Source organism: Nycticebus coucang, chromosome 5 (assembly GCF_027406575.1).
Source record: "Nycticebus coucang isolate mNycCou1 chromosome 5, mNycCou1.pri, whole genome shotgun sequence".
Lineage (NCBI taxonomy): Eukaryota > Metazoa > Chordata > Mammalia > Primates > Lorisidae > Nycticebus > Nycticebus coucang.
Window position 1 is genome coordinate 24,001,522 of NC_069784.1, and position 24,779 is coordinate 24,026,300.

Genomic DNA, 24,779 nt, shown 5'->3' on the forward strand with positions numbered 1-24,779 from the left:
ACTGGGTGGTTAAGTTCTTGATAGTTCATTGTATATGTTTTATCTACTTTTGTATGTATTTGTGATTTTTTTATTAAAGGAGAAAAATATACACAGTCTGATACAGTCATTATCTTTATGATTTTATTTTATATGATAGTTGGGAATGTATTGCTTATGATAGTAAAACATTGGAAGCATGTTTTCCTCAGTTGGGTAATAGTTGGAAAATAGCATAGCAGCTGATGAAAAGATAGTCTTATATGCTTTTGTTTTATACTTTTTGGATGGAAGTTAAATTGTTCAAGATATATTTTTATGTGAGAAAAGTTGCAGAACAGTATATATAACATGGCAGATTTTGTTGAAAACTTTTATGTGAATTATATCTATATGTAGTATAACAGAGGGTACCAAAGTATATATACATTTTAAGAAAGAAAAATAAGGGGGCGGCGCCTGTGGCTCAGTGAGTAGGGTGCCGGCCCCATATGCTGAGGGTGGCGGGTTCAAACCCAGCCCCGGCCAAACTGCAACAAAAAAATAGCCGGGCGTTGTGGCGGGCGCCTGTAGTCCCAGCTACTCGGGAGGCTGAGGCGAGAGAATCGCGTAAGCCCAAGAGTTAGAGGTTGCTGTGAGCCGTGTGACGCCACGGCACTCTACCGAGGGCGGTACAGTGAGACTCTGTCTCTACAAAAAAAAAAAGAAAGAAAGAAAAGTAAACTATTAATATTGTAATACTCAAGAAACATTTGTCTGTAATTACAAGAGATACCAGATACAATATACAAGATAACAAATACTATCTTGAGCATTATAATTTTAATAAAGGTTTTTCCTTTCTTAAAATGTACATACATTTTGGGGGCAAAAGAAAAATCAGATGAATAGTTTTCTTCCGTTGGAGGAGCTAGCACAGGGAATTTTCAATTTTAACTATATGTTTCTATATTATTTTACCATCAGCATGTTTACCTTGTAATCAAAAAGGAAATACGAATAAATTCTAACATTAGAAAAGTTAATTTGGCTTCTAATAAAAGACACATTCTAGAACAGAGGGAAGTAGTGATAATCATGAGAAAATTACACAGTGAGGGAAACCCTTAGGAGTGACAGCGTACAAAGATGTTGTAGTTATGTTTGAATTATGGTATTATGGATCATTTTCCTTCCTTGCTGTCCTCCCCACTGCCCGCTTTTTTTGGAGACAGGGTCTTATTTTGTTGCTCATGCTAGAGTGCAGTGATGTGATAATAGCTCACTGCAACCTCAAATTCTGAAGACTCAAGTGATCCTCCTGCCTCAGCCTCCCAAGTAGCTGGGACTATGGGCATACACCACAACTAGTTGATTGTTATAATTTTTTTTTTTTTTTTTTTTGTAGAGGTGGGTCTTGCTTTGTTGCTCAGGCTGGTCTCAAACTTCTGACCTCAGGCGTGAGCCATCATGCTTGGCCTCTTGCTGTGTTTCTGTAAAGTTTCTTTGGGCAGAGAAGTTTTAAAAGAAGATAGTGATTTTACAAATGATTTGTTTATTAATGTTAGTTTTATATATGATTTATATTATCATGTTTAGGTAAAAGGTTGGTGTGTAGTTGCCTTAAATGTGAATGATAGTCTGTTGTTTACTTAGAGCAAAACTGAGATTATTAGGCCAGGCATGGTGGCTCATGCCTGTAATCTTAGCACTCTGGGAGACTGAGGCGGGTGGATTGCTTGAGCCCATAGGTTTGAGACCAGCCTGAGCAAGAGCAAGAGCTCATCTCTAAACATAGCCGGGTGTTGTGGTCATCTGTAGTCCCAGCTACATAGGAGGCCAAGGCAGAAGAGAGCCTAAGAGTCTGAGATTGCTGTGAGCTATGTGATGCCATGACATTCTACCAAGGACAACAAAGTGAAACTCTATCTTAAAAATTAAAAAAACAAAACAAGTTATTTGTATATAAACATAAATCCCACATAACCTTTCTGCCTTTTGTGTACCATGTCCATTGCAGAGCATTGAGCATATAGCATTGAGTAAGACAGACAAACCCTATTTTTGTTGGAGGTTGGGGTTGGGTGAGGTGTAAAGTGGGCAGAAGACTAAATGGGGAAGACTGTAGGAGTGGAGACAGTTTTCTTCAGAGGTTTAGCTGTGAATTGGAGGCAAGAAATAGAAAGAGGTGGAGAGAGAGCGCAAAGAATCAAGAGAATTTGTTGTTTTCCTCCCTCCCTCATCCTTTCATAAGTTTTTTTTTTTTTTTTTTTTTGTAGAGACACAGTCTCACTTTATGGCCCTCAGTAGAGTGCCGTGGCCTCACACAGCTCACAGCAACCTCCAACTCCTGGGCTTAAACAATTCTCTTGCCTCAGCCTCCCGAGTAGCTGGGACTACAGGCGCCCGCCACAACGCCCGGCTATTTTTTTGTTGCAGTTTGGCCGGGGCCAGGTTTGAACCCGTCACCCTCGGTACATGGGGCCGGCGCCTTACTGACTGAGCCACAGGTGCCGCCCCCTTTCATAAGTTTTTAAGAATAGTTGAATGCTAATGGGAAGGTACCACTATAGAGATTTATTGAATGCTAGCTTTGGTTTGTAATTCTATAATCTTTGTTAGGTTATTTAATCTGTTTTACAGTTGCAGTTTTCTCAGGTAAAGGGGATCTGTAAAATCCTTATCTGTAAAAATGTCTCTATAGCATTGTTCTGGGTATTAAATTGACCTCTTTGTATCTCTAGCACCTGAAATAATAAGTGGCTCATAATAGGGGTTCAAAAAATGATTTATAAGTAAGTGATTATGCTGAATGTTTAATGTAGGTTTAGGCACAATAATTTTTCTCAAGAGGTTTGGCTGTAAACCGGAGGAAAAAAGCAGATGGTAATGGGAGGGGGGGGCAAAAGGAATCAAAGATTAGGTTAGGTCTCATTAATAGGCAGCACACCAGAAATATTAGAAGTAGGGCAGAAACTTTTACAGGGGTCCTCAAACTACAGCCCGCAGGCCACATGCGGCGGTGTGATTGTATTTGTTCCCATTTTGTTGTTTTACTTCAAAATAAGATACGTGCAGTGTGCATAGGAATTTGTTCATAGTTTTTTTTTTTTTTAAACTATAGTCCGGCCCTCCAGTGGTCTGAGGGACTGTGAACTGGCCCCTTGTTTAAGAACTTTGAGGACCCCTGCTTTAGGAGATAGAAAAGTAAAAAAAATTTGATATCTAAGGACACACTGTGCCATCGGAATAGTACAGTACAGAATAAGACAGACCTTGCCATCATGATAAAGGGAGATAATTTATTGAAACAATAGCAGAACATATAATACAGTCTAGGAATATTTACAATTTTGAGTTTTATACATTTCACACTGTAGAGTTGGAAGATTCTAGGTCCTAGCCCTCCGTTGGCAATCTGTTGAGGTCAGAGGTCATTTCTCACCCATAATTAATTATTGTTTGGGCTTTGGTTAGTTTCTTTAACATAAAGATGCAAAATCACTCAACTGAACACTGAAGTTTTGTTTTTTTTTTTTTGAGACAGAGTCTCATTGTGTCACCCTCGGTAGAGTGTCGTGGCGTCACAGCTCACAGCAACCTCCAACTCTTGGGCTTAAGCGATTCTCTTGCCTCAGCCTCCCAAATAGCTGGGACTACAGGTGCCTGCCACAACGCCCAGCTATTTTATTTTATTTTTTTTCTTTGCAGTTGTTTTAGCTGGCCTGGGCTGGGTTCTAGCCCGTCAGCCTTGTTGTATGTGGCTGATGTGCCCTTCCAACTGCGGGCGCTGCCCTGAACACTGAACTTTTAAAAAAGTGCTTGCTAATAGTCATTTTCATACTGATTTCAAGGCATTACATTGTTTGATTGTGTGGAGAAAGAAGTTTGTCAGCCTGGCTTCCAGCATTCCATCTCATAGACTTCATTGTGATTCATCTTCCATTTTTTGTTTCTGCTTTCTAGCACTCATTGCGTCACATTTTAAAACTTTTTAACTCCTCTAATTAGAGGTGCCTTTTCTTCACAGCTAACTATGGCAATAATACATGGGAATATATTCCTTAGAACAAATATTCATGGATCTTTCCAGGGGTTCTAAAAGGTTGAAACTAATAAGGTGTTTTTTGCCTTTTCCTGTGTGTTGACATTTGTACAGATGTTGCAGAAACAATGAGGTAAAACTACTGTGTGCCTTAGTATGAAATCAAGGCAGTGGTTTTAAACTGTGCTTCATTGTTGGGTACCGAACACAAAAAAACACAAAAGATGTTTATATATATATGTTAAAATATGTTACGTATATACATATACCCAGAATTTTATTTCACTTAACTTTCTGGATGAATCAGTAAAAAGTGATAATTAATTAAATTCTGGCCTTGAGTTTAAGTTTTAGACATAAAGCATTTGTGGCATTGTTTTGAGTTGCTAGCTGGATTAGCAGCTTTTTCATTGAACATCATATTTACTTGAAACAGTGATTGTGTATGCCAGGTATTTTGTTCAAGTGACAGACTTCATTTTATATTCATCTCATTTATTACATTTTGGATTTTTTTGTTCCTATGGGTTCAAGTTAACATTTTGTGTCATTTCTTTTTTTTGTATCATTTCTTTAAAACAATTTTGTTGTCACTCATCTCCTTTGTGCTATTATTGTCAAGTATATTTCATTTCTGTATGTTATAGGTCTAATAACAATTATGAATGTATTGTTTTGTATACTTGTTTTAGAGGACATGTGCATAATACTGTCTTTATAATAACTTAATTACCTTTACTATTTTTTTGGGTGTGTGTGTGTTTGTACATGGATTTGAGTTTCCTTCTGAATTTACTTTCAACCATGAGAAAACTTAGTTTAGTATTGCTTGTAAGGTGGCTAATAACATTCATTTTTTGTTAATCTGGGAGATCTTCCACCTCCATCCGGGTTAATACAAAAGATGTAAAGTCTCCATCTTTTTTAGTGGCTGAATAGTATTTCATGGTATACATATACCACAGCTTGTTAATCCATTCCTGGGTTGGTGAGTATTTAGGCTGTTTCCACATTTTGACGATTGTAAATTGAAGTGCGATAAACAGTCTAGGTTAAATGTCTTTATGATAAGAGGATATTTTTGTCTTCTGGGTAGATGCCTAGTAATGGGATTGCGGGATCAAATGGGAGGTCTGATTTGAGTTCTTTGAGGATTCTCCTTACTTCCTTCCAAGTTGTATTAGTTTGCAGTCCCACCAGCAGTGTAAAAGGGTTCCCTTCTGTCCACATTATCTGCAGCTTTGAGACTTTGTGATGTAGGCCATTCTCACTGGGGAACATAACCATGCTGATGGCTGGGAAGAATCAACATTGTAAAAATGTCTGTACTACCCAAAGCAATCTACAGATTCAATGTAATCCCCATTCAAATACCATCATCAGGTGGTGCCTGAGCTCAACGGAGTAGGCTACTGGCCCCATATGCCAGAGGTGGCGGGTTCAAACCCAGCCCCGGCCAAAAACTGCAAATACCATCATTATATTTTCAAGATTTGGAAAAAACAATTCTTTGTTTTATGTGGGACAAGAAGAAACCCCATATAGCCAAGGCAATTGTCAGTAATAAAAACACAACTGGGAGAATCACCATACCAGACTTTTGTCTATACTACAAGACCATGGTTATCAAAACAGTGTGGTATTGACACAAAAATAGAGACGTTGACCTTTTTTTTTTGGAGACAAAGTCTCCCTGTCCCCCTCTACCTGCCCACCCCCCATACTCCTGGACCAAATGATCCTCCTGCCTCAACTTTGGGAGTAGTTGGGACTATAAACTTTTGCTACCACACCTGGCCTTGTTTTTCTATTTTTGGTGGAGACAGGGTTCTTTGTTCTTGCTCAGGCTGATCTTAAGCCATCCTCCTGCTTTTCCCTCCTGGAGTGCTAAGACTTCAGGTGCGAGTCATTGTACACAGACTTCGCCTTTATTTTTGAGACCATTTTGCTGGATGTAAGTAAGATTCTTGGTTGATAAATGAACAGTTTTGTTTCTCCCCTTTTAGCACTTTGAATACGTCACTTGATTGCCTTCTGTCCTTTTCTCTGTGAATGTGACTGCTCTAGGTACTCAGTAAGTGGATTTATACAGGAGTTGTCCTTTTGTCTGGCTTATTTCACTTAGTGGAATGTCTTTTTTTTTTTTTTTCTTTTTTTATGGTCACCAACTTACCTTTATTGAGCACCTGTGTTATGCCAGGTGCTGGACAGGATAATGTGGTTTGACAAAGATGAATGAAAACGTTCCAACTCTTGGAGGATGCATTGTTCATAGCCCCCTTCCTTTTTTTTTTTTGCAGTTTTAGGCTGGGTCTGGGTTTGAACCCGCCATCTCTGGTGTATGGGGCCGGCACCCTATTCCTTGAGCCATAGGTATCCCCCTCATAGCCCTTCTTATCTTTACTGTTGAATGTAATCTGATAAACAGATCCAGAAGGCACTGTTCACATAGTTTTCCTTTTATTTATTTATTTTTAATTGTTTTTTATTAAATCATAACTTTGTACATTGATGTATTTATGGGATTCAGGGTACTGCTTCAACATACAACGTGAAATGCTTACATTGAATGAAGTAACACATCCATCACAATTATACTTATTTCTTAATAGTTTTGAAATGCACCGTTGCTTCATGCACGTTAGGTGAGGTCCCCCCAATGGAATGTCTTCAGGATGCATCCATGTCATAGCTGTAGGATTTCCCGGCTGTATTTTTAGGTATTGAAATTAGGCTTTCCTAATTCTTAGGTATTGAAACTTTTAACTTTTTTTTAAACTTTATTTTTACTAAACTTTTTAGATGTTATTTTAGAATTATTGTCTATCTAGTTTTATGTGTCATTCTATGTTCAATTAGTAATTAAAAAAGTGAAACCAAACAGTTGATTTGCTGGTATGCTGTGCTATTTATGGAACAACTAATACATAAGTTAAAATGTATTTTTGCCGTAGATAATGTTGGCATTTTTTCTTATAATGCACTTTCTTTTTTTATTTTTATTTCAGATTAATATGAGGGTACAGACAATTAGATTACCATGTTTGCGTTTGTTAGGTAAGGTCCCTACTGTAGTTGTGTCCTGTACCTAGGAGGTGTGCCACATACCCTTACATTGTGCCTGTTAGGTGAGAGCACATCAATCCCTGTCCCTCCTTCCCCCTCCCCCTACTTGAATTGAGTTTTTTTCTTGTGTGGACGTGTATTAGTTTGTCTACTGGCTTATTAGTATTAAGTATATCAAATACTTGGTTTTCCATTCTTGTGATACTTTACTAAGAAGAATATGTTTCAACTCCATGCAGGTTAATACAGAAGATGTAAAGTCTCCATCTTTTTAAATGGCTGAATAGTATTCCATGGTATACATATGCCACAGTTTATTCATCCATAACAATACACTTCCCATTTGAGTTTGATTTCATGAAATCAGTTTGTTCTCAATTCTTTTTAACTCCCAGTTTACGTATTTGATTGACTATGATACATTCCCAACAATAAAAACACTCAATTCAGTAATGATACCATGTAGGGAGAGGGTCGTAACTGTCCTTCCAATGAGTGTAAATATACCAGACTACTCCCAGAGTCACTGGTTGGTGTGTCTTAACTGCATGTGACATAATTAAGGGATTAAAATTCATTTATTTTCTTTATCTAAACCTACTCATGAGATTTAAGGCATTCTTTGCTTATGACCATGGCCTATCTCAACTTAAAGCTGTTATTTTGATGATAGCTGTCCTGAATATGTCATCTTAGAGCAGCAGTTCTCAGACTGTGTGTCTCGACCCCTTTGTAACAATGAAAATACATCGTGGCATTAGGAAGTTGAGACCATTGTCTTAGAGTGTTTGCTGAATATTGGCACCACTTGGATTAGGCAGCGAGTGAGCATTGAGAACTGCTCTCATTTCTTTTTAGTCTTCTTTGTTTGGAAGGTATTTGTGATTTGAAGTAATTTTTGTATTTCCTTCAATTTAAGGTTTGTAACAAATGAAATTTTTTGACTAACATATGAAATATCTCATTGGTAAAGTAAGTTTTGCAAGTAAAATTTATACATGGTCTTTTTCCCCCTAAACAGAGACTCTACAGGGGCAGGTAATTCACTGGTCCACAAGCGGTCTCCTTTACGTCGAAACCAAAAGACCCCAACATCCTTGACCAAGCTGTCTTTACAGGATGGACAAAAAGCCAAAAAGCCAGCATGTAAATTTGAAGAGGGTCAGGATGTCCTAGCTAGATGGTCAGATGGCTTGTTTTATCTTGGAACTATCAAAAAGGCAAGTTACCTAATAAATCTTTTGCTGTTTTCTTCAGTAAAGTTTTTAATAACCTTAAATTTAATCATATGTTTTTAATTTTAAAAGATCACTGTCAAGTATTTCTCTGTATTGCAGATAAACATACTGAAACAGAGCTGCTTCATCATATTTGAAGACAGTTCTAAATCCTGGGTTCTCTGGAAGGACATTCAAACAGGCAGGTGCTACTATTTCTCTTGAACATGATTTATACAGAAATGTAATTTTCTTCAACTTGTCACATTCTGGTGTGGTCTACTGAGTATTAGTTTCAAGGAGAGGTTGAAAACATCAGCATTAGCCAGGTGTTGCGGCTCATACTTGCGATCCCTGTGACTAGGGAGACTGAGGTGGTAGGATCACTAGAAGGCAGGAATTTAAGACCAGCTTGGACAGCATACCCTTACTCCATCCTGGGGGAAAAAAAACAAACCAACATGGTCTTTAAGGAGCTATAATCTGTATTATAGATCATAAGAAAATCAAGGATACTCTTAGAGTAGAAGTAGACTGAAGGACAGATACATCACTGACTCAGACCTATAAATTATTGTTAGGACCCTTCTAAGAACTTTGAAAAGAATTTTTAGCCAAAACGAGTAGCCATTTGGGATTCAGTTTTAACTGTTGCTTGCCTGTATTTGTCCAAAGCAATGTAGAAAGCAAATACGTATTTAAAACATACTATTTGCCAGATGATTGGGAAATTAGAATTGTACTGAACTGTTTTAGAATAATAGAATTATTCATCAATAAAAATATTTAAATTGTCATTTAATTATGGTTTTTATGCTAAGATAGGAAAATGAGGTTATATGGATTGGGTGGAAGTAAAAATGAGTACATATGTTCCTTGGTTGATTATAGATATATTTCTCGTGATGATTTTGATGATTTTCATTATTACAAACTGTAAATGCTGTATGTCTTTTGAATCTGTTAGATATAGGTGTTTCCCACGTATTTCTTTCACACAAAGTGCTTCATTTATAAAAAGTATGAATACTAAAAATCTGCGTATTTGAGCTGCTTATTAAAGACACTTTTGTTTTTCCTTTTGCTGGGTTAGTAAGCCTGTGCTGAGACTTGTGTTTTATGTCTCCTCTTATAGAAAAGAGATATAAAGTTTCTCTTTAAGGGTAGACATATTTATCAAGTATTTAGTGATTGAGTTTTATATTTAAATCCCAAGTGTAACTTTGTACTAGGTTACTACTATTTTCTATTTCATGATTTTACTTCTAATATTTCTCAAAGAACGAAAAAAAGTTTTGGTAAAGAAATTAGAATGTTGTAATTACCATCTATATAGTTAGTACTCAGGGTTTAAGTAGGGAACTCAATATCTGTTACTCCAATAAAATGTTTTTCTAGGGAAACAGTTTCTGGGACTTAATCAGTTTAAAGGACTGAAATTATGTTTTCAATCTGTTGAGAGGTCAATGAGAAAAGTGTGACTTACAAAATATAAAGAGAGAAGCTGGAACATATTCTTCTTAGCAAAGTATCTCAAGAATGGAAGAAAAAGTATCCAATGTACTCAGCCTTACTATGAAGCTAAATTATAGCTTTCACATGAAGATTATAACCCAACTATAGCACAAGACTATGGGGAAAGGGCCAAGGAAGGGGAAGGGAGGGGGAAGGTTTAATAAAAAAAAAAAAAATATATATATATATATATATATATATATATATATATATAAAGAGAGAGAGATATATAGGGTGGACATAAAGTTCATGTACAATTGCAAGTCCACCCTGTATATCATGTTAAGACTTACAAAAATTTAAAAGGGTTTTAAATTTTAACACTTAATGCTATTTTTGTTTTTGTGATATAATACACTGCTGCATTGCTGGTGGCAGTGTAAATTTCTATTTTACTTACTGCTTTAGCACTTGCATTAAATATATTAAAATGTTCATATTCTTTAATCTCTCTAACAAACCCATTTCTAGAAAATTTAAAATTAAAAACCTAAATGAGAAATGTTTGCTGAGATTTATTTTAACAACCACACAAAAATTGATATTTCTAATATAATATGACCAAGATTTTATAGTCAGTTGGAGTTTAAATAAAGGAGACTATAAAAGGCCACTAAGCTATATAGCAAGGTTATTACAAACTTGATGATAAAAAAGATGTACTTGAATTTCTCATGTAATTTGATACTTGTTAATTCCTCTGGGCATAGTGGCTCAAGCATATAATCCTAGCACTTTGAGAGGCCGAGGTGGGAGAATTGCTTGAGGCCAAGAGGTTTAGAGTCCATCTCTACCAAAAAGGAAAAGAAAAAATAGAAAACAGAAAAATTAGCCAGGTGTGGTGGTGTGTGCCTGTAGTCCCCAGCTACTTAGGAGGCTGAGGCAAGAGTATCACTTGGACCCAGGAATTTGAAGTTGCTGTGAGGTATGATGATGCCAGTGCATTCTAGCCGGGGAGACAGAGCAAGACCCATCTTCCTCAAGATTGTTTCCTGAGGTGAATACATACTGTTTGTTTGATCAGTACCCTGTTTTCTGAGGAACTGTCTTCCCCTTCCCTAGTCTACCTTGTTACTTATTGTGGGAGTCAGGTCAAGCATTACCCTGGGCTGGGACTGTCATTCCCTTTCCTGACAATTGCAAATTTGCCCTGAGAATTCTCAGGCTCAGCCCAGTTGCTCTCTGGACTGGAGCCATAAACCCACAAGCAATGGGAGGCCACATCCTACCATGCATGCTAGGAAGCAAACAAAGAAGGGGAAAGGACAAGAGACCAAAACAAACAAATAAGCAAAGATACAAAAATCAAGCCAAGGCCGGGCATGGTGGCTCACGCCTGTAGTCCCAGCGCTGTGGGAGGCTGAGGCGGGTGGATTGCCTGAGGTTAGAGGTTCGAGACCTGTATGTAACAGCAGTGACCCCGTCTCTACTAACAACATCAAAAACAGCCAGCACCACAGGAGAAAGAAGAAAATCAAGAAAAAAGGAGTACTTCAAACAAAGAAGAATGAACAAGCACACTGAAATTAAAAATTAAAAAAAATTTAAAAAAAAATCAAGCCAAAAAAATTGATATCCGTATGTCTAAGAATGGAGGAATAGTGAATTTAAAGTGGTTCTTTATACTAGATGGAATACTATGCAGCTATTACAAGTTATAATTGTGAAAAATGCTTTTGATAGAAGAAATATTACATAGTACTGATAAAAGGAAGCATATTGTGGTGGAGAGAACATAGATTCTGGTACAGTGAGGTTTGAATCCTAGTTTTGATACTTCCTGAGGGCCTTTGGGTTAGTTACTTTTATCTATCTGAGCCTCAGTTCTTTTCTCTAAATAGTACATTTATCTAACAAGTTAGTTGTAGAGTTCAATAAAATGTGTCAAGAGCCTTAACCTTGGCCTGTAGCACACAATTGTAAGTTTGTGCATTGTGATTTTGAGTATATTGAAATAGTCAAGACAAGAATATTGGAAATGATAGTTGTGTTAGTATATTCTAAGTTTTGTGTAATGATTATTTTTTAGAATAAAAATGTTAAGTAATTTACTTGTTCAGGTAAAAAATATCGTGGAACCCCCAACTTTTGTTGTAATAGGAGTTTGTGAGGGTACATTTTTGGATACCGTATGTCCAGATTTGGGAAGCTGGAGATTAAATAATTGGTGTTTGGCCTCTTTCATAAATTAGTAAATAAAAAGAAATGCTCCAGGGCGGCGCCTGTGGCTCAGTGAGTAGGGCGCCGGCCCCATATGCTGAGGGTGACGGGTTCAAACCCAGCCCCGGCCAGACTGCAACCAAAAAATAGCCGGGCGTTGTGGCGGGCACCTGTAGTCCCAGCTACTCGGGAGGCTGAGGCAGGAGAATCGCGTAAGCCCAGGAGTTGGAGGTTGCTGTGAGCCGTGTGACGCCACGGCACTCTACCGAGGGCAGTACAGTGAGACTCCGTCTCTACAAAAAAAGAAAAAAGAAATGCTCCAAATTTAAAGAAAAATGGGCAATTTACATGTCTTCCTTGGTTTATTGCTGGTATAGGATGAGTGAATGCATGTACATGGTAGGTGTGTATTCTGGAGAATAGTTTTGGTGTTTAATTCCCCACATTCCCAGCTTCCCATTCCCTGCTTCATCCCTCGAGAGTGGGGATATTAGAAATGAGTAATAAGGGAAAGCTACCTGAGCAATTTAAATTGTGTCCTCTGCCAAGGAGTAGGTGAGATTATGAATGTAGACATTTTAGGCATCTTAAGTTAAAGGTAGGAAGAACACTGAATAGGGAGCAGAGAGGTAGCATTTTGTGTACAGTACTTAGTGAAGCATTATGATCTATTTAACAAACATCCCTTTGTGCTTCACTGAGTCAATAAAGTAGCTTTGTTATATGGAATTCTTTGATTCTTTTTAACATACGTCTTGAATATTTTAGGAGCCAGTGGAAGTGGGGAAATGGTCTGTACAATATGTCAAGAAGAGTATTCAGAAGCTCCCAATGAAATGGTTATATGTGATAAATGTGGCCAAGGTAAATATTGATTCCTTTTAGTCTTATGGAAAAGTTTTGTTACATGCTGAGTGCCCCTGTTGAAGATTTTAGATTGTTATTTTAAAGCTATTACCCTAAGTTTATTCATCAGTTGTAAATATATTTCTGTAGGAAATGATAATAATAAAATGCCTCCTTGAAACTGTTGCAGTATTAATTAATAAAATAGAATTTGCTTTATGCTTTTTTTGATATTAAGGATATCATCAGTTGTGCCACACACCTCATATTGATTCCAGTGTGATTGATTCAGATGAAAAATGGCTCTGTCGACAGTGTGTTTTTGCAACAACAACAAAGGTATCAAATTTTAAGTGTTTTTGGCTAAAATCCTAATTGGAATTTTTAAGGCACTATCAATGTAATGATTGTGAACATTGAAATTTTATTTGAATAAAATGAGCAATGACTGTTGGGTAGAAAGACATCCTATTTATTGTTTGACTAATGATGCTTGAGTGACTTGCAACTCTTCTTATTATGATAGCAGTATGGAAATTGGGGCAGTAATTTGAAGGAAGACAATAAATTATTATTTATTTTGACAGTTTGTGATATGGTAGAAATTTGGGGTGGAAATTTCCACAGAGGTATTTTTAAAGTATAGAAATGTGTTTAAAATTTTAGCCTTCACTCTTCTAAAAAAATGTTTTCCCTCTAATATAGAGGGGTGGTGCGCTTAAGAAAGGACCAAATGCCAAAGCACTTCAAGTCATGAAGCAGACATTACCCTATAGTGTGGCAGACCTTGAATGGGATGCAGGTCATAAAACCAATGTCCAGCAGTGTTACTGCTATTGTGGAGGCCCCGGAGAGTAAGTAAATACAGTTAGATTGTCTATTTTTCTTATTGATTGTGGCATGGGAGTGATAATGAACTGTAAACACATGGAAGTATCAATAAGGAAAATTGGGGAGGGGGGAGGGAATCAATCATTATTTTCACCAAAAAATAATCTCATCTAGTTTTTGAACATGTCTGTACATTTTTAAAAATCTTGTTTTAAGTCATTATTTTGAAAATTTAGAGTGAATTTTAGGCTTGGTACAGTGGCTCACACCTATAATCACAGAACTTTGGGTGGCTGAGAAGGGAGGAATGCTTGAGGAAAGGAGTTCAAAAATAGTCTGGGCAACATAGCAAAACCCTGTCTCTACAAGAAATAAAACAAAAATTTCGCTGGGCATGATGGTGTGTGCCTATAGTCCAGCTACTATGGAGGGGAAGGAAAGAGGATTGCTTAAGCCCAGAAGTTTGAGATTGCAGTGAGCTATGATGTGTCACTGTACTCCAGCCTGGGCAACAGAGTGAGACTCTGCTCTAAAAAAAATAAAATAAATAAAAAAAAATTATACATACTTGTATACCTCACAAAACAAGCGAGAGAGAGAAAACATTTACGCAGAGTCCTAGTGTCAAGTCTGAAGGGGTTCCTAAGTTTTTTTAGATGTCATATTTAATGTGACTATTTAGAAATGGATATATTTTATATTACTTGACTAGGAAAGTAAGAGAAATTTGGTTAAAGCAAAGACTCACGGTGTGAGGCTTTCTTTTTTTTTTTTTTTACTTTGGAGACAGGGTCTTGCTCTCTTTCCTAGGCTAAAGTGCAACAGTTTCTGCCTATCTCACAGCAACCTCAAATTGCTGGGCTCAAACTGACTCCTGCTTCAGCCTCCTGAGTAGCTGGGACTAAAGGTGTACAGCACCACGCCTGACTAATTTTTCTATTTTTAGCAGAGACAGGGTCTCGCTCTTGCTGAAGCTGGTCTTGAACTCCTGAGCTCAGACAGTCCTCTCACCTTGGCCTCCCGGAGTGCTAGGATTACAGGTGTGAGCCATCATGCCCAGCCAAAGTAGGACTTTTTTATAGGCTGGTTAGAGAGTACTGTTCTATATGTTCCATTTCTTACGAGTACACTTTGATCCTTTTCAGAAGAAACTACCAAATAGTTTTTCTAAATTTTTAATTGAAAATATATGCCATTTTGATACTAGAGAGCTGTAATGGGACATTTAAACTTCAACCAGGATTTTTGAATGTTAATAGTAAGCATACGTGCTTGTATATATGTATTTTACTTTGTTTCTTGCTTAAGGCTTTCAGGTGCTTTGATAGTCACTAAATAAGCTTTGATTATTATCTGGCAAGGTTATTAAAAGGACATCATTTTAAGTTGACCATTACAGTTACTTATTCATTTTATAATTAGAGGTTGTAGTTTGATAGTTTTACTATCTTTATCATTAAATGTTTGTTAAATAAATTAACCACAATTCTAATTAACAATATTTCATTTCTGGTCACTATTCCTAGTTGTCCTTTTTTAAAAAGTAAACAAATATGGCTTATCTCTCTTAGGAGATGGTTTAAACTGTTTCAAGCCAGCAGTTGTATTTCCCACTTCCATGAACACATACCAGTAATGTTCTCGTTTCCAGGTTATATAGCCATTGAAAATTCTTTGTGTGTGTGTTTTTGAAGAGATAAGATGTTACTCTGTTGCCTAGGCTTGAGTGCAGTGGAACAATCATAACTCAACACAGCCTCCTTGTATCATGTTTCTTTTTAAGATGGTAGAGAATAACTATACTTAATCCTATTTAAATTTTATTACTGGCTTCTGTGTTTCTTCCTTGTTAGACTCTGTGCTTCTTATAAAATAGGGATGCTATATAGGTGAATGGTGGTACATAAAAGATATTTTGTGATAATGACGAATGTATAGGTGAATGACGTTTTGGTTTTTCATTCTTTCTCAGCTCTGATCTTATGAAATTTTTACTTGTGATTTAAAATTTTTATAACTCTTCTCAGTTCTCTTTTTTTTTCTTTCTTTTCTTTTTCTTATTGTTAAATCATAGCTGTGTACTCTTCTCAGTTTTCAATCACCTGCAGATTTAAGAAACATCCTGTCTAGGTTTTTAAAAATTAATTATAAAAGGGGCCCAATGAACAGGCTTAGAGATTAATCTTTCCTCATTACTCAGTTTAATTCTGTCATTAAGGTTAAATATTCAAGGCTAGACATGGTGGCTTACAGCTATAATCCCAGCATTTTGGGAGGCCAAGGTATGAAGATTGCTTAAGGCCAGGAGTTGGAGACCAGCCTAGTCAACATAGCAAGACCCTATCTCTACAAAAAAATAAAAAATAATAGCTGGATGTGGTAGCACAGACCTGTAGTTCTAGCTACTTAGGAAGCCGAGGATCATTTCTTTTGAGCCTAAAAGTTTTGAGGATGGAGTATGCTATGATTTTGCTACTATTCTCCATCCTGGATGACAGAGCCAGACCCTGTCTCTTAAAACAAAAACCAAAAAAACCAACATTCTTCATAACAGGTAGAAATCATTATGTATGTTATTTTTGTCAGGCAGATTATTTGTTGTTCTTTAAATATCAAAAAAACAAGAATTTTGTCTGATATTGCTAACCTTTCTAGTTTTAGTACCTCCAGAATACTAAAGCTCAGGGCTTTTCTGGGCTCTTTTGTAGTCCTTTGATGAATGAGTGATCTGGCTTAATAGCAGTTTTCTTACTTTTGCCTATGTATGGCTTACATTTAGCATGAGGCTCAACTGTTGGAAGAAAATACACTTGGGCATTCCTCAGAGACATTGTAAGCTCAGTTCCAGATCACCACAACAAAATGAATACTGTAATAAAACAAATCACAAATTTTACATAACCAAATGTACTACATTTGGTTTCCCAATGCATATAAAAATTGTTTATACTAGGCTGGGCGTAGTGGCTCACACCTGTAATCCTGGCACTTTGGGAGGCTGAGGCGGGTGTATTGCCTGACCAGCCTGAGCAAGAGCGAGACCCTGTCTCTAAAAAAATAGCCAGGCATAGTGGTGGGTGTCTGTAATCCCAACTACGCGGGAGGCTGAGGCAAGAGGATCCCTTGAGCCCAACAGTTTGAGGTTGCTGTGAGCTGTGATGTCATGGCACACTACTGAGGGCAACACAGTGAGACTCTGGCTCAAAAAAAAAAAAAAAAAAAAGTCTAATAAAAATGGTTTATGCTATAGTCTATTAAAGTGTAGAATCACACTGTTTCTAAAAATATATATACCTTAATTAAAAACTACTTCATTGCTAAAATATGCTAATAATCATCTGAACCTTCTGTGAATTATGGTTTTTCCTGCAAATCTTGCCTCCCTGATGGTTGCTGTGTGATCAAGGTGGTGGTTTACTCAGTGTTGGAGTGGCTGTGTCAGTTTCTTAAATCAGCAGTGAAATTTGCCATGTTGATTGGCTCTTTCACAAAAGATTTCTCTACAGATGTGATGCTGCTTGATAGGAGTTTACCCATGGTAGAACTTCTTTCAGAATTAGAGTCAGTCCTCTCATTCCCTGCTGCTGCTTTATCAACTACATTTATGTAATATTTTAAATCCTTTGCTGTCCTTTCAACAGTGTTCACAGCATCTTCACCAAGAGTAGCTAACATCTCAAGAAACCAGTTTAATTTCTTATCCATAAGAAGCAACTCCTCATCTGTTAAACTTTTATCTTGAGATTGTAGCAATTCAGTCACATCTTCATGGTTCACTTCTAATTCTAGTTCTCTTTCTGTTTCCTCCATATCTGCAGTGACTGCTTCCATTGAAGTATTGAACCCCTCAAAGTAATCAATCCATGAGGGTTGGAATCAATGTCTTATAAATTACTGTTGATGTTGATATTTTCACCTCCTCTCATGAATCATAATAAATGTTCTTAATAGCATCTAGCAACCTTTTCCAGAAGGTTGTTGACTGACTACCCAGATCCTTCAGAGGAATCACTATTTAAAGCAGCTATAGCCTTACAAAATGTATTACTTAAATAAGAAGACCTGAAAGTCAAAATTACTCCCTGATCTGCAGAATGTAAATTATATTAGCAGGCATGAAAGCATAAATCTCCTGTACATCTCCATCAGAACTCTTGGATGACTAAGCACATTGTCTGTCAGCAGTAATATTTTGAAAGGAATCTTCTTTTTCTGAATGGTAGGTCTTAAAGTGGGCTTAAAATATTTAGTCAGCTATGCTGTAAGCAGATGAGCTGCCATGTAGGTTTTGTTGTTCAATTGATGTGGCACAGTCAGAGTACATGTATCATGATTAAGGATTGTAGGATTTTTGGAACGGTGAAACCATTAGTTTCATCTTAAACACCAGCTGCATTAGCCCCTAACAAGTGAGTCAGGCTCTCCTTTGAAGCTAGGTGTTGATTTCACCTTTCTAGGCATGAAAGTCCTAGACGGCATCTGCTTCCAGTAGAAGGCTGCTTGGTTTACATTGACAATCTTTTGTTTAGAATAGCCATCTGCACCAATTACTTTAGCCAAGTCTTCTGTATAACTTACTGCAGCTTCTACATCAGCACTTCAGGTTTTACCTTTTATGCTATGGAGATGGCTTCTTTCTTTATACCTCATAAACTAACTTCTGCTAGCTTCTAACTTTCCTTCTCCAGCTTTCTTCCCTACTCTCAGCTTTCGTAGAATTGGAGAGAGTTAGATCTTTGCTCTGAATTCTGGATTAGCTTTTGGCTTAAGGGAATGTCGTGGCTGGTTTGATTTTCTATTCAGACCACTCAAACTTTATTATCATGAATTCTCTGGAGTAGCACTTTTAATTTCTTTTAAGAACTTTTCCTTTGCATTTTCAACTTGGTCAGTTGTTCTGTGCAAAAGTCTAGCTTTCAACCTGTCTCAGCTTTTGCATGTCTTTCTCACTAAGCTTAATCGTTTTTTAGCTTTTGATTTAAATTGAGAGGCATGGAACTCTTCCTTTTACTTGAACACTTAGAGTCCATTGTAGGGTTATTGATTGACCTAATTTCTACATTGTATCTCAGGGAATAGGGATGTCCAAGGAGGGGGAGGGTGATAGGGGAATGGCTGATTAGTGGAGCAGTCAGAAGTCATACAATATTTATTAAATTAGCCACTTTATGTGGATGTGGTTGATGGTGCTTCAAACAATTATAGTAAGTAACATCAAAGATCACCCATCACAGATCTCCATAATGGATATAATAATAATAATAATGAAGAGGTAGAAGTATTGCAAGAATTACCACAATGTGGCACAAGGAGAAGGTGAGCACATGCTGTTGACAAAATGATGCTGATAGACGTGCTCAACTCAGGGTTGTTACAACTCAATTTACAAAAATCACAGTACAGTAGAACTTGCTTAAGTTGACCACCTAAGGGACTTTAACAAATTGGCCAACATGTGGAGCGGTTTATATAAAGGAACTAGGCCTACTGTACTGATACGTACATGCGGTGTATGTCTAGTCTGTGAAAATTTGGTCGGCGTAAGGAGGTGGTCAGTGTAGGGAGGTGGTGATCTATGGAGGTTCTTCTATATCTGCAAATTGCAGTAAAATGAAGTATGCTTTTCCTTGGAAATAATGTCTTTTATTACTTTCTTCCTTGATTTCTTTAGGCTACAGTGCAATGGTCATCATAGCTCACCTCAACCTCAAACTCCTAGGCACAAGTGGTCCTGTTGCCTCAGGCTTTTCAGTAGCTCAGACTACAGGTGTGTGCCACTGCACCTGGCTAATTTTTTCTTATTTTTAGTGGAGATAGGGATTTGCCCTTGCTCAAGCTGGTCTTGAACTTCTGGCCTCAAATGATCCTCCCACCTTGGCCTTCCAAAGTGCTAAGATTACAGGCATGAGCCACCATCCCCAGCCTAGGAGTGATCAATTGATTTTTGAGGCAAGCGTGGAACAAAGTTTATTGGGGAAGAGAAAGGAATGTTTATAGACTAAGAGCAAGATACAGGCTTATAGAGCAAGATATGTACTCGATAGATAGCTAAAATGCCTCTATTGCCAGGGTAAGTAGGCAAAGAGGCCCCAGCCTGTGATTTTTAAATAATGACATTATCGGGTGGCACCTGTGGCTCAGTGGGTAGGGCACTGGCCCCAGCCAAAATACAATAAATAAATAAATAAATACAGTTGAAATCACTTGTTTATTTGTTCACAAGGAATTTGACACCAAAGTCACTTTAAAAAAAAAAGACATTATCATGTCAAAACCATGTACTAGTCAGGTGTGATGGCATATGCCTGTAGTCTCAGGGTCTTGGGACTGACACCAAACAGTCCCTTGACCCCAGGACTTTTGAGTCCAGTCTGGACAACATAGCAAAACCCCGTCTCTTGAAAGCAAAAGCCATAAACTAACTGAAAAAGAGGATATCCTTCTTAGATGATTTAGTTATAGTATATTTAGGTGTCTAAAACAGTTATATAGACATGGACATTAAAACATAAACTTGTCACAAAGCATTTATACCTGATAGAGTTTTAGGTGAGATATATCATTATGTTAACCAAATGTATTAAGGCTAGGTACAGTGGCTAATGCCTATAATGATATCAATTTGTGAGACTGAGGTGGCAAGTTTGCTTGAGTTCAAACTTGTTGGAGTTCAAACTTAGACTTGTTGGAGACTAGTCTAAGCAAGAATGAGACCCCATTTCTACAAAAAGTATAATAATTAGCTGGGTGTGGTGGTATGTGCTTATAGTTCTGGCTAAGGAAGCTGAGCAGGAGAATTGCTTGAGCTCAGGAATTTGACATTGCATGTGAGCTACAGTAACACCACTGTACTTTGGTTGGGGAGACAGTGATACTCCTATCTTTCCCTTGTAAAAACAATTGCTGTACTCCTTTTAATTTTAATAGACAAAAAAAATCATAAATCACAATGGATACATAAATGGAATATCCATAATCTGAAAGATGCTTAAAGCTATTTGGTATCTTTAGGGCAAACAGCAGTACCTCTGAGTCTGAGCTTGCCTAGGCTTTAGAGAATTGATGTGAAACCAGGCATTGTTAACTAGAAATAGAAGAATCTTTTAAGACTTTATAGGTTCCCATGAATAAAAGAGAGAAGAGGGTTGTAATGGTCAGTATTACAAACTTTTTTGGAAAAAAAGATTAACACAGTGTAGCAGAAATGTGATACTTTATAATCCAAGCAGTATCCTAGATTATGCTATTTTGTTGTTTTAAAAAAGTGAACCTTTACTTCATCAAATAGTAATTTTAATCTTAACTTTTTTCTTATAGCTGGTATTTAAAGATGCTACAGTGCTGCAAATGTAAGCAGTGGTTTCATGAGGCTTGTGTGCAATGCCTTCAAAAGCCAATGCTATTTGGAGACAGGTGAGAAGGGCACCTGACTTTTACTGACTGATTTTTGTGCCTTTTAAATTGTGGTTATGTTTGCATTTTCAGATTTCTAAAAATAGTTTTAGTAGTGATTTGGAAAGAAGTCACTTCAGAAGGAAAATATGGAATATTATACTTCACACTAATTTTTTTTGCTTCTTGGTATTTCAGGAAGCTTTTAAGTACTTTCAGTGATCACATTTGTTCTTAACTGCCCCACAGTGCTCTAAACTATTCTCATTGGTACTTTTAAAGAACCTCACAGGGATCCTATGACAGAAAATAGGAAAAGATTATAGGTCCTTGTTACAGACACACTTACACCTTAGATACAAAGAATTTCTCAAAGCAGTCTCAGTGTACTTCCTATATTAGGGTAATGTGGAATAGCAGAGTGAGCTCCAGAAACAAACATTAAAGATAGATTATCAAAACACCTGGATTTATATCTAGGCTTATGCTACTTAATTTTCTTTCTGACTTGTCTTCTGCTTGTCTCTTTTTGGGCTTATCTTATCACCAGTTATTCTGAACATTGAATGCAATAATGTATATAGTGGCAGCCATGACAATTCTGGGTGCATACAAATCTTCTCTGTGAACTTTGAAGGTCTCTGATGGTTAAAAATGTTGTCCCTTCCCTTCAGGTATAAATGATTTCTTTGTTATTAGAAAAGAAATTCCTTAAATCATAATTTCATAATTCAAAGTACGTTTTGATTTGAATACTAATCCTTACATCAACTGTAGGATATTCACTTGTTCAATATGGGCTACTGTTGCTAAATAATTTATTCTTAATTGCTTAATATAAAACTTTCTCCCTTTCCCTTAGGTTTTATACATTTATTTGCTCTGTCTGCAGTTCTGGACCAGAATACCTCAAACGTCTACCATTACAGTGGTAAGCATGGAAATTTCTAGGGGTTTTTTTTTTTTTTTTTTTTTTAATTAAATCATAGCTGTGTACATCTAGGGTTTTTTTTTTTAAAGCCATATTTTTCAACCTGCAAGATGAAACTTTCTATGTACATGGCTTAAATAAAATTTGATCTTTATGCCTGCCTTTTTTCTTTTATTTATCTTCAAGCCTAGTGTCATCTTCACCAAGAATTATCTTTTTTTTTTTTTTTTTGCTAAATTACTAAGGTTGTTCATTGTAGAATGGCATAAATGTAGCTTTTTAGACATGTTTTAGATCTGCAAAATTCTGTTTTTAGTTCTTTTGGGCTTTCAGAATAGCATATAGTAGAAGAGAGATAGGTATAACAAACATGTCAATTTCTGCTTCAGTATAATTCTTCTTGTGCATGGAAAGTGTTGTGAATTTTGGAGATTTACTAATAAAATACCTACAGTAAGTACTTAAATTTTTTTCTTGTGTTGTACATGTTTTAGGAACGTATTTTAGGAACTCATCAATCAGATAAAATGAAGTCTGGTAAAGTCTCATCTATTCTATAGCTTAAGTGTAATAATGAAAACACCAAACTCTTGATCATAGGTTATATTTTCTTAAAGTCAGATTGTTTTTCAATAAAATGTAGAAATATTTTAATTTACACAATAAGTGAATGAATATGGAGTCAAAATCCACAATTAACACATTCGTAAAAATTGCACATATCATCTTTGGAATGAAAAATGAATTTCTAAGGATTTACAGATGTCCAACTATGTAGATTTTCTTCAGTGTGCTACAGAGTTTGGAGGTTCTGCTGGAATAGTCCCCAAATCAAGCATAGAATCTGTCTTTTCATCAATTTGTCCAGTGACTGCAGAATTGTCACCTCTTACAATGTACAGCCCTAGTACAACTTGCTCTATTCCCTGTGAAGAGCTCAATACTCTTCACTGGCTTTCATTGAGAATCAAATTAATGGGTTGATCAGAACCTTCAGTGTTTCTACAATCATTCCACCATGAGAAGTAATAACGGTAACAGTCTGGTTGATGTAGTTGTCCAGAGCAGATGTCATGCTGCTTTCAGTCTGGCAAACGTGGGCAACAGAGCGACATTGGCTATAAGAAGAGCTGAAAGACAAAAGTCAGATCTTTGAATGCAGTTTAAGAAGTAGTTTAAAAGCCTTTTAGTTTATAGTTACTATTCAGAACATGTAAATACTTATTGTTCTTCAGTTATTTTCAAATGTAATGATTTGTTCTGTGAATATGACTTGGTGATACTATCTACCTAAATACCTCACTTCTGATTTTTAATTGCTGTTTTTATAAAGAAACGATATGATTTTCTTAATAGTAACCAAAACCACTGTTTTTGTATATTTTTGATCATTTTTGGATTCCAGGGTAGATATAGCACACCTATGCCTTTACAACCTAAGTGTTATTCACAAGAAGAAATATTTTGATTCTGAACTCGAGCTTATGACATACATTAATGAAAACTGGGATAGATTGCACCCTGGAGAGGTAGGTGGTCTTAGAGCTAACTTCATTAGCTACTTGATATCTTTTTTGTTTTGTTTTGTTTTGTTTTTGTAAAAAACAACTGAGAGACATGCATAAATAAAACAACTGAAGTATAATTTTATTTTTAATTCTGGAGAGAAATAACTTTGATAAAGATATCAAGGACCAGCCTTTTCATTTCCTATTATTTGTTGCCTGTTGACTCTGCAGAATTGTAGGAGGAGGAAATAAATGATTAATTCTTCCATTTTCTAAAGTAAGAATTATTATATAGTTAAAGGTAGGAGGGAGAAAGTCTTACTATTTTATATCTTACTTATGATTCTACCTCCTTTTCTTCTAAGTTTTCTGTGAGATTTAACCAGTATTCTTCCTTCAGAAGTAATTAAGTTTTACTTAAATAAGTCTTCCTCATGATTCTACCTCCTTTTCTTCTTCTTCTTCTTTTTTTTTTTTTTGTAGAGACAGAGTCTCACTGTACCGCCCTCGGGTAGAGTGCCGTGGCCTCACACGGCTCACAGCAACCTCTAACTCTTGGGCTTACGCGATTCTCTTGCCTCAGCCTCCCGAGCAGCTGGGACTACAGGCGCCCGCCACAACGCCCGGCTATTTTTGTTGTTGTTGTTGTTGCAGTTTGGCCGGGGCTGGGTTTGAACCAGCCACCATCAGCATATGGGGCCGGCGCCCTACTCACTGAGCCACAGGCGCCGCCCTTACCTCCTTTTCTTCTAAGTTTTCTGTGAGATGTACCAGTATTCTTCCTCGGAAGTAATCCCTTATATATTGCTGATTTCCAGGAATGGGGAATCTTTTGGTAGTGTCAGAATAATTAGTTATGGAATGAAGCTGAATGAAAGGTTATATCCCCTCATTCTGACATCCTGTTTTGCTTCTAATTTGGGAAGTATAACCACCTATGCTGGTTTACAGAGTCTTTTTTAAAGAAAAATAAAAGTAATGCATGTTCATTGCAGATTTTGGAACTGTAGAATAGCATTAAGACAGGCTGAGCACCTGTCATTAATGCTATTCTACAGGTGGTTCATGCCTGTAATCCTACTACTATGGGAGGCCGATGGGGGTGGATTGCCTGAGCTCACGAGTTTGAGACTAGCCTGAGCCAGAGTGAGACCCCGTCTCTAAAAATAGCCGGGCGTTGTGGTGGGTGCCTGTAGTCCTAGCTATTTGGGAGGCTGAGGCAAGAGAATCACTTAAGCCCAAGAGTTTGAGGTTGCTGTGAGCTGTGATGTCATAGGCACTCTACCAACGGTGACATAATGAGACTCTGT

At 36.9% G+C, this 24,779-nt stretch overlaps 1 protein-coding gene and 1 pseudogene across 7 annotated transcripts in view; one reads left to right on the forward strand and one right to left on the reverse strand.

The window, feature by feature from the left end:
- The window catches only part of MTF2 (metal response element binding transcription factor 2), a 74,340-nt gene that overhangs the window by 31,127 nt on the left and 18,434 nt on the right, over window positions 1-24,779 (forward strand). For 2 of the 7 annotated variants that reach the window (XM_053591490.1, XM_053591492.1), the window contains exons 2-9: window positions 8,091-8,289; window positions 8,407-8,488; window positions 12,730-12,825; window positions 13,046-13,146; window positions 13,513-13,661; window positions 20,956-21,051; window positions 21,893-21,961; window positions 23,367-23,490. In XM_053591490.1, coding sequence (XP_053447465.1) covers window positions 8,091-8,289; window positions 8,407-8,488; window positions 12,730-12,825; window positions 13,046-13,146; window positions 13,513-13,661; window positions 20,956-21,051; window positions 21,893-21,961; window positions 23,367-23,490 — 916 coding nt within the window. Of the gene's footprint in view, window positions 1-5,491; window positions 5,560-7,054; window positions 7,061-8,090; window positions 8,290-8,406; window positions 8,489-12,729; window positions 12,826-13,045; window positions 13,147-13,512; window positions 13,662-20,955; window positions 21,052-21,892; window positions 21,962-23,366; window positions 23,491-24,779 lie in introns of those variants that run through there. The other 5 variants (XM_053591496.1, XM_053591494.1, XM_053591493.1 and 2 more) reach the window with 5 other exon arrangements.
- Window positions 22,268-23,360, reverse strand: LOC128586010 (U6 snRNA-associated Sm-like protein LSm8; annotated as a pseudogene).